The following is a 15133-nucleotide window of genomic DNA, read 5'->3' as shown; positions in this document are numbered from 1 at the left end:
ACTATTATAATTTTAGCAACCAGGAAATGGAGTGATTTCTGCATAGCACAGCTTTAACATCTAAATGATAAACCCTGATGGTCATCAAGACTCTCATAGGTGTCAAAATTAAAGGAGGATCTGGAAGAGTGTAAATTCAAGAGATTCTTTATTTTTTTAATAGTTATCTTTAGCCAACAGTGCAATGCAAAGGCAAAAAAAAAATTCTGTCAGAATTCCACTTGTGAAAAAGATGCTCTGTATACAGTAGTAACCATTCACTGGTTGAACTGAAAACGTTTAACAATAGGTAGAACAGTGCCCATGAAAAGTATTAAATTGATTGGTTGCTTTCAGCATAAAAAGATGAATGACCAAAACCAACATAAGTAGTCAATGCAGATTGTGAAAATAAAGGTTCAGCCCATTCCAAGCTATAGAATGTGGACCACTATTTAGCCATATCCAATCAGGAGTAAAAGTATACTCTGTATGGTTTAGTCGACTTCCTCAATGGTTGGTCCAGAGGATCCGCCTCCTCCGGGTGTGGCACCACCAGCCCCTGGCATCCCTCCTGGCATCCCTCCTGGCATCCCCCCTGCACCCTGGTACAGCTTGGTGATGATTGGGTTACACACCTTCTCCAGCTCCTTCTGGTGGTGCTCAAACTCCTCCTTCTCTGCAGACTACAAGGAGAGAGAAAGAGAAAGGTAGATTAGTGCTCTAATTTCCTTGTTGAACCACCAGACATTTGTTTAATCAAATTACAATGAGGGACTCAGAGCGCTATAATTGATTTTAAATATGAATGTTAACCCACACCATTCTGGTTGAAAGGCCCAGGGCCAGTACTGTACCTGGTTCTTATCCAGCCAGCTGATGACCTCGTTGCACTTGTCCATGATCTTCTGTTTGTCCTCGTCGCTGAGCTTGCCCTTGAGGTTCTCGTCCTCCACGGTGGACTTCATGTTAAAGGCATACGACTCCAGGCTGTTTTTGGACGCCACCTTGTCCCTCTGGACATTGTCCGCAGATTTGTACTGCTCAGCCTCCTGGACCATGCGCTCTATGTCCTCCTTACTCAGACGACCTATGGAGAGAGGGACAGACAATGAGATGGAGGCTTTGTTAAAGCATTGTTGGAGAGGACATCCCTATTTAAAATGTTGTGCATACTTTACAATGGCAGTGTTTAAAGCTACATTCTGGGATTCAGATGTTCAAGATTCAAAGGGTAAATATCAATAAATTGAAATGAACATGAACAGAATACCAGATCCCAGACTATAGACTAAAAACGCAATCTGAGATTGGATCATCCATGTTTGGACAGGTATATACAGTTGAAGTCAGAGGTTTACATACACCTTTGCAAACTACATTTAAACTCAGTTTTTCACAATTCCTGACATTTAATCCTCATAAAAATTCCCCGTCTTAGGTCAGTTAGGATCGCCACCTTATTTTAAGAATGTGAAATGACAGAATAATAGTAGAGAGAATGATTTATTTAAGCTTTTATTTCTTTCATCACTTTCCCAGTGATGGTATGGAAACCAGGTGTGATGGAAGACAAGACAAATCCAATGGAAAATGAAAAATGGATCAGCGATGGCTAGAAGGTCGGTGACATTCTCTCTACTATTATTCTGACATTTCACATTCTTAAAATATAGTGGTGATCCTAACTGACCTAAGACAGGGAATTTTTACTAGGATTCAATGTCAGGAATTGTGAAAAACTGTGTGTATATATATATATATGTCTACACTATGAGGTTGGAATAATACTGTGAAATTGATTAGGTGGGATGGAGTTTTCGACTGCTTAGCGACATCACCAAGGGTTAAATTAGTTGATAGACCAATAAGAAAGAGAGTTCCAAACTTGTCTGCCAATAACAGTTTGTTTTCAGTTTTCCCCTCCCCACTCAGATCATTCCCAGAGTCCTAGCTCAGTTCTTGCTTGAGAAATGTCTCTTTGCTAAGAATCTATTTTTGTTTATTTTTGTCCTTTTAAATTGAAAACAATCACAGTAAAGGTACTAAATTGTTACCCAAAAATGATTTGATATTGAGATGAAAACAGATTTTTTTGCTTGCATTCAACTAATTGCCCCTCCCCTACATTTTGGAGAGCAATTGTATGAGTTTAAAATCATAACATTTTCCCATTTATTTGAGCATAGCTCAGTATTTGAATTATTTATTTCATACAGTCATTTTTGCTCAACTTTATCAAGGTTGTCAAGAATTTCAGACCTCACCGTGTAAAATGTTTTGATGAAATGTCTTCTGATTATGTTCCCGCCTCCCAAAAGACTTGACTCTCCACCAAAAAGGTTTGAACACATAATCATTGATCGCTTTTACTCAAAATGTGTTAATTATGGAATAGCACTGAATAACTTGAATCACTGTTTTGTGATTATAAAATAAATGTACCATAATTTGTTCAAGACATCTGCTGTGAGGAGTGTTACATAGTGACTCATATTCATCACAGTGTGTGTTTGAAGCTGCTTTTTGGATCAAGGTCAGAGAATTACTGGCCAGTTTAAATTCAATTAATTGTAAGCAGTTTTAGGAGTTCAAATGTAGTTTCGATAAACATTTGAATACTTTAACACCTGATGTTGTGAGGGATAAGATGATCTAAATTGAACTTTCAAAACATGAGAGCCCCAACTATGTGAAATGTACATTTACTGCATAGTGTTGGAGCCTATTGCCAACTCATGTCCACTGTGGATGGCAGTGCAGCATTTTGAATTATACCCCTGTGTTATCAGTCTTACCCAGCACTTCAATAGTTTTGTATTTTCAGCAGATTCCCTAAAACACAAAACTCATCCCCTGTGATTGGTTGTGGCTCAGCATGCTCTATTGTGCCTCGGGGCCGTTTGTTCGCCTGGTTTCCGACACACAAACAAAACTTTCCTGCCAGGCTGGGCAATACCGGGCTCAGGAGTGCATTGACAACCCCCCTGTATTATTGGAATTTCTGACTTTTTTTCAAAAAGGATAATAAAGGTAGGTTATTACTTACGTAAACTCTGACGTCATGTGTGTGCTTTGACATAATGTAGGTGACTTAAAGTTAATATTTCTTCATAGAAAGGACAGAAGAGAGGACAGAAGAGAGAGGACAGAAGAGAGACAGATCAGTCATGTCAGGGTAAATACAGTGTATCAAAGCTAAAACTATGTGCCACATTTGAAAATACCTTGCTCTAACAAACTGTCTAAAAGCAGCAGGCCTATGGTAAAACAAGTGGAATATGAATGTGTACCTTGAAAGATTATTCTTTGGAAAATGTAATTGGTTCAGACCGTTTCAACTATTCAAAGCATGCAATGTTGTGTTACTCTATTCTGTATTCACCAGCCATGAGATGGTGGTGTGTAGAGATGCTTCAGTGTCCCAGCCAGTTGTGCTGTAGGCTAACTGTCTCCTCCTCCTGTGCTTGGCAGGATGTACAGCTTCATGGGCAGAGGGTTGTACTGCGCTGGAGTTGGCTCAGCTCATTTTATTTGAGCAGGTTCAGTTGGGAATAAATCATAACATTTCAATATTTGGTGCAATATATTGAATATTGTGTATGTTAAGTGATGTCACATTTGAGTAAAGTGTGAAATGTAATTCAGTAGTAGACAGGAATAGTAGTAATGCTTTTTGGGTAAGTACTTGTACTGTACTGAGTATCAGCCTTGTCCTCTCTGTGCCCTCTCTGTCACCAGCGTACTGGGATGCCACCCATGCCTTCATGATCCTCTCCATGCTGGCCTGCTTCATTGGCATCGTGATCGGCGTCATGGCTTTCATACGCTCTTCCTCCTTCAGTGGGTTTGACAAGACGTTTGCTGGCCGGCATCCTCTTCTTCATCTAACCACTAGGCAGGTAGCCAAGTGGTCAGAGTGTTGGATTTAGTGACCGGAAGGTTGCAAGATCGAATCCCTGAATTGACAGGGTAAAAATCTGTCGTTCTGCCCGAGCAAGGCAGTTAACCTACTCTTCCTAGGCCGAATTAGAATTTGTTCTTAACTGACATGAGATTTGAATATGTATGTTGGCAGCAGTCTCTTTGTTAGTGATGGTTGTTTAACAGTCTGATGGCCTTGAGATAGCTGTTTTTCAGTCTCTCGGTCCCAGCTTTGATGCACCTGTACTGACCTCGCCTTCTGGATGATAGTGGGGTGAACAGGCAGTGGCTCGGGTGGTTGTTGTCCTTGATCTTTTTGGCCTTCCTGTGACATCGGGTGATGTAGGTGTCCTGTAGGGTGCCATTTGAGATGGCTCTGTCCAACATGATTCATTTGAATATTTTTTTTTTCACATAAGTAAATAATCCAGGGGACAGTATGTCCATGAACTGAATGGTAATCTCTTCCAATTTTCTTTTACAGGTATCTTTTACATGTGTGCCTATAGGATGCATGAATGCCCGAGAAACGCCAACTCCTGCTAATTTTATATAAAAATTAAAAAAACAGCTGAGACCGGGGTTTAGGCACCTACGTCATTTCCTGTTTACCTGACCTCTACTGAATAAGAGTTAGTTAAATTGTCTCGAGTGGTATTCATCGGTCTGATAAGAATATAAACCACAGTTAAGATTATGTTCAGTTAAAAAAGTTTCTTTAAAGCTGCATTCTAACTTTTTGGGTGACCAGACCAAATTCACATAGAAATGTAAGTAATAGATCAGTCACTCAATAAAAGCAAATCTAAGCGGTAAATGTTCTATTTGCACCCGTTCTATGCTTCCCATTGTTAAGTTTAATTTTTGCATCTTTTACATTTCGGTTTTGTACACCAGCTTTAAACAGCTGAGTATACAATATTTTTGGTTATGTACATATATTTCAGCTGTTTAGATGGTACAATGATTCTCTCTCTACACACTATGTGTTTTTTTGTGTAACAACTGAAATAAGGCAAACTATTATAATTTTAGCAACCAGGAAATGGCAAGTGATTTCTGCATAGCACAGCTTTAACATCTAAATGATAAACCCTGATGGTCATCAAGACTGTCATAGGTGTCAAAATTAAAGGAGGATCTGGAAGAGTGTGAATTCAAGAGATCCTTTATTTTTTAAATTGTTTTTTTAAGCCAACAGTGCAGTACAAAGGCAAAAACATTTTGCAGTCACAGAATTCCACTTGTGAAAAACATGCTCTGTATACAGTAGTAACCATTCACTGGTTGAACTGAAAACGTTTAACAATAGGTAGAACAGTGCCCATGAAAAGTATTAAATTGATTGGTTGCTTTCAGCATAAAAAGATGAATGACCAAAACCAACATAAGTAGTCAATGCAGATTGTGAAAATAAAGGTTCAGCCCATTCCAAGCTATAGAATGTGGACCACTATTTAGCCATATCCAATCAGGAGTAAAAGTATACTCTGTATGGTTTAGTCGACTTCCTCAATGGTTGGTCCAGAGGATCCGCCTCCTCCGGGTGTGGCACCACCAGCCCCTGGCATCCCTCCTGGCATCCCCCCGGGCATCCCCCCGGGCATGCCCCCTGCACCCTGGTACAGCTTGGTGATGATTGGGTTACACACCTTCTCCAGCTCCTTCTGGTGGTGCTCAAACTCCTCCTTCTCTGCAGACTACCCACCAGACATTTGTTTAATCAAATTACAATGAGGGACTCCGAGCGCTATAATTGATTTTAAATATGAATGTTAACCCACACCATTCTGGTTGAAAGGCCCAGGGCCAATACTATACCTGGTTCTTATCCAGCCAGCTGATGACCTCATTGCACTTGTCCATGATCTTCTGTTTGTCCTCGTCGCTGAGCTTGCCCTTGAGCTTCTCGTCCTCCACGGTGGACTTCATGTTAAAGGCATACGACTCCAGGCCGTTTTTGGACGCCACCTTGTCCCTCTGGACATCGTCCGCAGCTTTGTACTGCTCAGCCTCCTGGACCATGCGCTCTATGTCCTCCTTACTCAGACGACCTATGGAGAGAGGGACAGAAAGTGAGATGAGGCTTTGTTAAAGCATGGTTGGAGAGAACATCCCTATTTAAAATGGTGTGCATACCTTACAATGGCAGTGTTTAAAGCTACATTCTGGGATTTGGATGTTCAAGAAGAAAGGGTAAATATCAAAAATGTAATTGCCATGAACAGATACCCAGATCCCAGACTATAGATTTACATGTCAATCTGTGATTGGTTCATCCATATATCTCTACACACACAGTACCAGTCAAACATTTGGACACACCTAGTCATTCAAGGGTTTTTCTTTATTTTGACTATTTTCTACATTGTAGAGTAATACTGAAGACATCAAAACTATGAAATAACACATATGGAATCATGTAGTAACCAAAAATGTTAAACAAAATCAAAATATGTTTTATATTTGAGATTCTTCAACGTAGCTTCAAAATGCCTCATGAGCCTAGTCCAACAGTAGTACCCTGTCGGAACCAAAAATAATATTCAGATATTACACGTTTCTAATTTTGTTAGAATGTAATTTTCATTTAAGTTGAAGTGTACTGTTAGCTCGCTAGCTAATGTTAGCTGGCTCGCTAGCGAACTTTACGTGCATGATCTTTGTAGTAATATTATTCGTACCGCAAAGCTAGTTATAGCCTAATGTTAGCTAGCTAACACTGAACCTGGTTTTTGTTGCCTGCAGATTCATGCAGGGCAGTAACATCATGAGCTGGGATTATGCATCATTGTTTAGCTAGCTACATGTCTTGAAAGTTAATGATGTCACTGAGACAACTGTTGATAGACGTTGTTGGTAAATTCAGAGCACAGAATAACTGACAAATTTACAAACGCTCAACAGCCATTGAATATGGCCAATGTCAGTAAACGTTGGGAAAAAAGCGCAATTAAATTGTTGCCAGCAGCACAGTTGCAGTCACTTGCGATCTGGATAAAATATAAAACAGCCTAACCAGCTCTGCTAGGACGAGTAAAATGGTCAGAGTGAGCTGTTCTCTCATTTGTGTCTGGAAGTCGCAAGCTAGCCAACGTTAGCCAGTTTGCTTGGGTGCTTGACTGCTGTTAGGACCGAATGCTTGGCTCAACCCTACTCCGGCCTCACATGCAAATTCTTAAAGAGATGGGTGGGGCTAAAGCTTAAGAGGGTGTGAACTAGAGGTCCACCGATTATGAATTTTCAACGCCGATACAGATTATTGGAGGACCAAAAAAAGCCGATACCGATTAATCGGCCGATTTAAAAAAAATGTATTTGCATTAATGACAATTACATCAATGCTGAATGAATACTTATTTTAACTTAATATAATACATCAATAAAATCAATTTAGCCTCAAATAAATAATGAAACATGTTCAATTTGGTTTAAATAATGCAAAAACAAAGTGTTGGAGAAGAAAGTAAAAGTGCAATATGTGCCATGTAAGAAAGCTAACATTTAAGTTCCTTGCTCAGAACATGAGAACATATGAAAGCTGGTGGTTCCTTTCAACATGAGTCTTCAATATTCCCAGGTAAGAAGTTTTAGGTTGTAGTTATTATAGGAATTATAGGACTATTTCTCTCTATATGATTTGTATTTCATATACCTTTGACTATTGGATGTTCTTATAGGCACTTTAGTATTGCCAGTGTAACAGTATAGCTTCCGCCCCACTCCTCACTCCTACCTGGGCTCGAACCAGGAACACATTGACAACAGCCAACCTCGAAGCAGCGTTACCCATGCAGAGCAAGGTGCCTACCATTGCTCAGTCAGACGGCTCTATCAAATCATAGACTTAATTATAACATAACATACAGAAATACGAGCCTTAGGTCATTAATATGGTTAAATCCGGAAACTATCATCTCGAAAACAAAACATTTATTCTTTCAGTGAGTGAAACACGGAACCGTTCTGTATTTTATCTAACAGGTGGCATCCATAAGTCTAAATATTCCTGTCTGAAGTCTGGCAAATTAGTTCGCAACGAGCCAGGCGGCCCAAACTGTTGCATATACCCTGACTCTGCATGCAATGAACGCAAGACAAGTGACAATTTCACCTGGTTAATATGGCCTGCTAACCTGGATTTCTTTTAGCTAAATATGCAGGTTTAAAAGTATATACTTCTGTATTGATTTTAAGAAAGGCATTAATGTTTATGGTTAGATACAGTCGTGTAACGATTGTGCTTTTTTCACAAATGCGCTTTTGTTAAATCATCCCCCCGTTTGGCGAAGTTGGCTGTCTTTGTTAGGAAGAAATAGTCTTCACACAGTTCGCAACGAGCCAGGCGGCCCAAACTGCTGCATATACCCTGATGCTGTTACAAGAGATGTGACAAAGAAATTCATGTTAGCAGGCAATATTAACTAAATATGCAGGTTTAAAAATATATACTTGTGTATTGATATTAAGAAAGGCATTAATGTTTATGGTTAGGTACACGTTGGAGCAACAGTCCTTTTTCGCGAATGCGCACCACATCGATTATATGCAACACACGCTAGATAAACTAGTAATATCATCAACCATGTGTAGTTAACTAGTGATTATGATTGTTTTTTACAAGATAAGTTTAATGCTAGCTAGCAACTTACCTTCTTACTGCATTTGCGTAACAGGCAGGCTCCTTGTGGAGTGCAATGAGAGGCAGGTGGTTAGAGCATTGGACTAGTTAACCGTAAGGTTGCAAGATTGAATCCACGAGCTGACAAGGTAAAAATCTGTCGTTCTGCCCCTGAAGAAGGCAGTTAACCCATTGTTCCTAGGCCGGTGGGTTAATATAAAAAAAATCTGCCAAAATCGGTGTCCAAAAATACCGATTGTTATGAAAAATTGAAATAGGCCCTAATTAATCGGCCATTCCGATTAATCTATCGACCTCTAGTGTTTTCGATGCTGAATAGGTGTAGACAAAGAGGGGCTCTACAGTAGATGCGCCAAAACATTCCAAGGCCATTTTTTCAAAAGTGAGGTTCTAAGTTAATCAAACTTTCACGGCAGAATTACTTTCCCATTGTTCCTCAGCTGTAGCGTATGATACCATTTTCTAGCTCAGTCTCCACTTTGATCCAAAGTAAAAAATGATTTAATTTAGCTACATAAGACCGGATCGTATCAGTCAGCTAGTTTAATTAACTACTTTGTTTGTAAACAATATAATTGTAAACAAACACTGTTCAGTCTCAAAATATGGTTAAAACTAGAATTTTGATATCATGGATGATCAGTCCTTGCATCCATAGCTAGGTCTATACATTTGAGAGTGGGTACACATTTCTCCAGTCGCATCCCTCAACTTTTCCCCCAAAACAGTGGCGGGTGGGTGAGTTTTTATTGTTTGAAAATCAGATTTGTCCTTTAACTGTAACTACTACTAAGTCTACCTTTGTCATTGGTGATGGTGATCTTATTCTCCTTGCCAGTGCTCTTGTCAGAGGCGGACACGTTCATGATGCCGTTGGCATCAATGTCAAAGGTGACCTCTATCTGAGGCACACCCCGGGGGGCTGGTGGGATCCCACACAGCTCAAACTTCCCCAGTAGGTTGTTGTCTTTGGTCATCGCTCTTTCCCCCTCATACACCTGACAGGACACAGACACACTCAGGTCAACACTCATGTGGATACATTCTGATTCAAATCTAAAGTTTTAATGTAAACACTAACAAATAAATTAGTGTGTGGGTCAATATTGACTCCGATCCAAATTCAACTTAAATATCAACTAGAGTATATGCTAACATTTTGACACTGATGGACACAATCCATTGAGATACCTAGGAATGAGTCATAAGTACGTTCCGCTCACCTGAATGAGCACCCCAGGCTGGTTGTCTGAGTATGTGGTGAAGGTTTGCGTCTGCTTGGTGGGGATGGTGGTGTTCCTCTTGATGAGCACAGTCATGACCCCTCCGGCCGTCTCAATGCCCAGGGACAGAGGTGTGACGTCCAGCAGCAGCAGGTCCTGCACGTTCTCAGACTTGTCTCCGGACAAGATAGCCGCCTGGACAGCTGTCAACAGACACTGGGTCATCACTCATTCTTAAACAAACCATCAAAGAATTTACAATGTCTTTTCGATATTAGTCTCCACCTGGCACAGCCAGAAGAGGACTGGCCACCCCTCAGACTGGTTCCACTCTAGGTTTCTTCCTAGGTTTTGGCCTTTCTAGGCAGTTTTTCCTAGCCACCGTGCTTCTAAACCTGCATTGCTTGCTGTTTGGGGTTTTAGGCTGGGTTTCTGTACAGCACTTTGATATATCAGATGATGTAAGGGCTATATAAATACATTTGATTTGATTAGGGCTTCTCTGGATGAAGGTTAGAAATGGTGGAACAGGAAAAGACAGTTGACAAGAAGGTTTACTGGGCAAAGCTTTAGATAAAAGAGGGAGCTAGAAAAATAAAGAGCCTCACCTGCACCATAGGCGACAGCCTCGTCAGGGTTGATGCTCTTGTTGAGCTCTTTCCCATTGAAGAAGTCCTGCAGCAACTTCTGAATCTTGGGGATGCGCGTGGAGCCTCCCACCAGGACAATGTCGTGGACCTGGGCTTTGTCCATCTTGGCGTCCCTAAGAGACTTCTCAACGGGGTCCAGGGTGCCTCTGAACAGGTCAGCGTTCAGCTCCTCAAAGCGAGCCCTGGTGATGGAGGTGTAGAAGTCGACACCCTCATACAGAGAGTCGATTTCGATGCTGGCCTGGGTGCTGGAGGAGAGGGTGCGCTTGGCACGCTCACAGGCAGTGCGCAGACGACGCACGGCCCTCTTGTTGTCGCTGATGTCCTTCTTGTATTTGCGCTTGAATTCTGAGATGAAGTGGTTGACCATGCGGTTGTCAAAGTCCTCTCCTCCAAGATGGGTGTCTCCGGCAGTGGACTTCACCTCAAAGATCCCGTCTTCGATGGTCAGGATGGACACATCAAACGTACCACCGCCCAGGTCAAAGATTAGGACGTTTCTCTCCATTCCCACCTAAAAACATTTCCTTTGTGAGTTAAATAATTTTTAGGGTGAAATTTGTCTCTCAAAACACATGGTCAATGGGCCTCAGGTATGCATTACAGTTCTGAGTTCTAAGTACTGTTGTTAGTGTTGATAAATATATATAAATGAACCTTCTTGTCCAGGCCATAGGCGATAGCAGCAGCGGTTGGCTCATTGATGATGCGGAGTACGTTGAGACCTGAGATGGTCCCTGCATCTTTGGTGGCCTGGCGCTGAGAGTCGTTGAAGTAAGCTGGCACAGTGACTACTGCATTGGTTATAGTCTGCAGGAGGAAATATTTACAACTAAGTGAACAGACAAGACAGTTCATTTTTGAAAGTCACCTCTACAGTGTGAGAAAAATGCATTTATATTTTGTTAAACCATTCAGTAACACCCAAAAGACCATAACATGCGCTGCTATGAAGACAGAGTGATAGGACTGTTGTGATGCTCACTTTGCCCAGGTAGGCCTCTGCAATCTCCTTCATCTTGACCAGCACCATGGAGGAGATCTCCTCTGGGTAGAAGGCCTTGGTCTCTCCCTTGTACTCCACTTGGACCTTGGGCCGTGTCGAGTCGTTGATCACTGTAAACGGCCAGTGTTTCATGTCTGCCTGGACGACATTGTCGTCAAACTTCCGCCCAATCAGCCGCTTCGCATCTGGGAAAAGGGGGTAAACAAGAGTTAATGCCACACAAGTACATCTTATATACCGTACATGGTATTCGATCAATTTCTCCAAGTTAATTTCTTACCAAACACTGTGTTTGTGGGGTTCATGGCCACTTGGTTCTTGGCAGCGTCCCCAATCAGCCTTTCTGTGTCTGTGAAGGCGACGTAGCTGGGTGTGGTTCTATTGCCCTGGTCATTGGCAATGATCTCCACTTTGCCATGCTGGAACACACCCACACATGAGTAGGTGGTGCCCAGGTCAATGCCAACTGCTGGTCCCTTTGACATGGTGTCTGAAAAGGAAGAGCGATATCATTAAAACAAACCGTGTGGTGGCAAAGTAGAGATTTTTTAAAGAGATCTAGGTATGAACTCATTGACCCAGGTAAGTGATCCTGGGGGTAGACTCTGGGACAACTCTGTACAACTGGTCAAGTTGGGTCTATTTTGGTATAGGCCTGTGACACATGATGCTATTTTCAGAAAAGTTCATACTTTTTGTCGTAGCCTATTGTGTCATTGAAACACCCCGGGACCACCTGTTCAAAAAGGAGTATTGCATTATTGGATACTCACACTGCTCTCAAGGCAGGTCTGCCGGTTTTTACTAGCGGAAGTGACTTTTCATAGCAGGTTTATGAGAACTTAATAAACAGGTTAGGATAATTAATGTGGCATGTTAGGAGAATTAATGTGTAATGTTAGGATAATTAGATTAAGGTTAGGAAAAGGGTTAGAAATTGCTAAAATTGTCCCAACCCCACAAATCTAGATACAAACAGGTCTGCCCCGAGAACAGTCTTAGTTTCCACTAATGCGATTCTGCATTCAAAAACTCATCCTTGTCTTGACCTTCAGTGCAACAGCGGTCTTTCAACCAGACATTCTTCAAAGCATTTCGTCTTGATACAGACAGTTATTTTCGTAGCAGGTTAGAAGAGTCATTTCGCTAACCTTAGTCTCATAACCTGCTACGACAAAGTCACTTTGATATCGAAGCAGCGTGAAGTGTGTTTCCCTAGTTACAGGTTGGGAGTAGGCAGGGGGGTAAAGAAGACGTGCTTTATTACAGCATTTTACATTTTAGTAATTAACAGACACTCTTAACCAGAGCGATTTACAGTTAGTGCATTCATTTTAAGGTGGCCCAACCACATAACACAGGCATAGAAAGTACATTTCTCCTCAAAGTAGCTATCCGCAGTCAGTTGGGAGGAGAGGGGGGAGGAGAGGGGGTTAAGTGCAAGTCACGTTACTGTTTACGTTTTTTTTTTATGTCCGCCTGTTTTAACTGAATAGCTAAAGTAACTCCATACTTATTAACACTTTAACCAAATTAACATGGTAGAACAAATCCTGGAAGCGATTCCTCACTATCACCTACTCAAATACAAAACAAACATTTTACCGGGAGTTGTGTCACTGAGGGCTCTGCCCTGCCGCGGGTGGGTTGGGAAATTGCTGGAACATTCAGTTCAGTTTCATCACCATCCAACTCACGTAGGCTAGACTTGATAGGCTTGCCATTAAAATAAGTTTCACACGCAATTATTTAAACTCGAACATATGTTACCAGCACATTAGGCTACATCGACAGAGTAAACCAATTGTTCAACTGAATTGGTTAATGTTGGAAGGCAAGCCTTCTTCACAGTTAGCCTAACAAGAGAGCGTCCCTTTAAACTGCAAGCAAACTGAAACTGCCATATCCGATGACGCAATCGTTGAAACTATTTTTGCGTTCAAAAATAATGTAGCCATTTTCAATTAGAATTTGGGTTTACAGGAGACGTTGAATATGGCGATTCTACAAGAGACTTGAATATGAAACCCAACCGTAGGTAACGTTTCATGTGAATCCAGATTATGCCTAATATAGACATTTATGCTTGCCGTTTCAGTATTGCTTCAAGCTTGTTAGCCTAACTTACTGTTTCTCCATCGCCAGCAATTGTAATGCTGATATTCAACCTCAATTTAAAAATGCTTACCTTATTAAAGATAAGAAATCAGACAGAAAATGTAGCTTCACCCTGAACAGTACCGAAGAAACTGGGTGTCTCGCAGAAACTGGGTGGGCTGGTGATTTCTGAGGTATATAAAGATTTTCGCAGAACAGTCTAGAACTGAGCGATGTAGCCAATCAAGTCAAGCTTCTTGTGTGCCACAGGGAGGGGCAGTTAATTGAATGCAAGTGTCACAAAAAAAGTGATGGTGATGTCCGAGGCAGGCCAAAACTCCATCCCACCTTAACAATTTCACAGTATTATTACAACCTATTATTTTATTTATTTTTTACCTTTATTTAACTAGGCAAGTCAGTTAAAAACAAATTATTATTTGCAATGATGGCCTACCAAAGCATCAGCATCCTGGGGTCCAGCAAAATTAAAGCAGTTATAAACAATTGAAAACATTACATTACATTTCACAACAGATTTCACAACACATTAAGGGTGCGTTCATAAATTCACTCTGGCTGTCTACTCCGATTTCAGAGCACTCTTGTCTGAGAGTAATTCAATTGTTGCGAGAAGCACAGTTACAGTCACCAACGCTCTGGAAAAAATGGAAACAGCCTAACCAGCTTTTCTAGGGCAAGTAAAATGGTCAGAGTGAGATGTTCTCTCATTTGTGTCTGGAAGTACTGTAGCTAGCAAGCTAGCCAACGTTAGCCAGTTAGCTTGGGTTCATGACTGCCGTTGGGAGGTCAGAACTCTCGGATCAACCCTACTCCTCCGCCGGAGCATCCAGTATCTTGTCTGAACTCTCCGATAGAAACGCTCGGAGTACACTCTGGCACTCCAGAATTTACGAACACATGCCCTCCGGCCACTCCTCTATTTTTACATATCTACAACACAAAATCCATGTGTGTATGTGTGTATAGTGTGTTATGTATGTTATCATGTGTGTGTATGCGTGTGGCTGTGCCTGTGTGTGTCTCTTCACAGTCACCACTGTTCCATAAGATGTATTTGTATCTCTTTTTTAAATCTGAATTTACTGCTTGCATGATTTACTTGTGGCATAGTTGAATGTAGTCATGGCTCAAGGTAGTTCTGTGAGCCTCCCATAGTCTGTTCTGTACTTGGGGACTGTGAAAAGACCTCTGTTGGCATGTCTTGTGGTATGGATGGGTGTCTGAGCTGTGTGCTAGTAGTTTAAACAGACCGCTCAGGTGCATTCAACCTCTCCACTTACTTTGAGCCAGGAGAGATCGACATGCATATTATTGTTAGCTCTTCGTGTACATTTAAAGGCCAGCCGGGCTGCCCTGTTCTGTGCCAATTGTAATTGTCCTAAGTCCCTTTTTGTGCCCACATGACTGGACAGTAGTCCAGGTGCGACAAAACTTGGACCTGTAGGGCCTGCCTTGTTGATGGAGACGTTAAGCAGAGCAGCGCTTTATTATGGACAGACCTCTCCCCATTTTAGCAACTGTTGTATATGTTTAGACCATAATAGTTTAAAATCCAGGGTTACTTCAAGCAGTTTAGTCTCCTCAACTT

At 41.4% G+C, this 15133-nt stretch overlaps 2 protein-coding genes across 9 annotated transcripts in view; one reads left to right on the top strand and one right to left on the bottom strand.

Moving 5' to 3' along the window:
* Positions 1–131: 131 nt before the first annotated feature.
* LOC109909159 (heat shock cognate 70 kDa protein-like) lies at positions 132–13779 on the bottom strand. 3 transcript variants are annotated; one of them, XM_020508123.2, is made up of 10 exons: positions 13613–13779; positions 11705–11914; positions 11404–11609; positions 11076–11228; positions 10377–10932; positions 9769–9971; positions 9345–9543; positions 5725–5957; positions 5462–5603; positions 132–535 (listed from the first exon to the last, which is right to left on the bottom strand). In XM_020508123.2, the coding sequence occupies exons 2-10, from the start codon at positions 11907–11909 to the stop codon at positions 477–479; spliced, it is 1956 nt and encodes a 651-aa protein (XP_020363712.1). In that variant the 5' UTR covers positions 11910–11914; positions 13613–13779; the 3' UTR covers positions 132–476. The 3 variants fall into 3 exon arrangements, with proteins under 3 accessions (XP_020363712.1, XP_020363711.1, XP_020363713.1); XM_020508122.2 differs by lacking the exon at positions 132–535 and having other exon boundaries at positions 5056–5603; XM_020508124.2 differs by lacking the exons at positions 132–535; positions 13613–13779 and adding an exon at positions 13030–13336 and having other exon boundaries at positions 5056–5603.
* Positions 13336–15133, top strand: part of LOC109909163 (zona pellucida-like domain-containing protein 1) — a 26387-nt gene continuing 24589 nt past the window's right edge. For 2 of the 6 annotated variants that reach the window (XR_004203955.1, XR_002257731.2), the window contains exon 1: positions 13337–13458. Coding sequence is in view for 1 of the 6 variants with exons in the window: in XM_031795682.1 (XP_031651542.1) it covers positions 13446–13462 (17 nt within the window). In the remaining 5 variants the exon portion in view is untranslated. Of the gene's footprint in view, positions 13463–15133 lie in introns of all 6 variants that reach the window. The other 4 variants (XM_031795682.1, XR_002257732.2, XR_004203956.1 and 1 more) reach the window with 4 other exon arrangements.

The sequence above is a fragment of the Oncorhynchus kisutch genome, linkage group LG18 (assembly GCF_002021735.2).
Source record: "Oncorhynchus kisutch isolate 150728-3 linkage group LG18, Okis_V2, whole genome shotgun sequence".
NCBI lineage: Eukaryota > Metazoa > Chordata > Actinopteri > Salmoniformes > Salmonidae > Oncorhynchus > Oncorhynchus kisutch.
The sequence above is the reverse complement of the archived record's forward strand: the minus strand, read 5'-3'. Positions and strand labels throughout refer to the sequence as shown.

What these genes read in the sequence shown, in the direction of transcription:
- LOC109909159 (XM_020508123.2), bottom strand. Translation starts at nt 11,909, where the DNA reads ATGTCAAAGGGACCAGCAGTTGGCATTGACCTGGGCACCACCTACTCA. An exon ending in AGCCTGGGGTGCTCATTCAG is followed by an intron (nt 9,544 to 9,768) that starts GTGAGCGGAACG and finishes GTGTCCTGTCAG; the next exon opens with GTGTATGAGGGGGAAAGAGC. An exon ending in AGGAGGGATGCCAGGGGCTG is followed by an intron (nt 536 to 5,461) that starts GTGGTGCCACAC and finishes TGCCAGGGGCTG; the next exon opens with GTGGTGCCACACCCGGAGGA.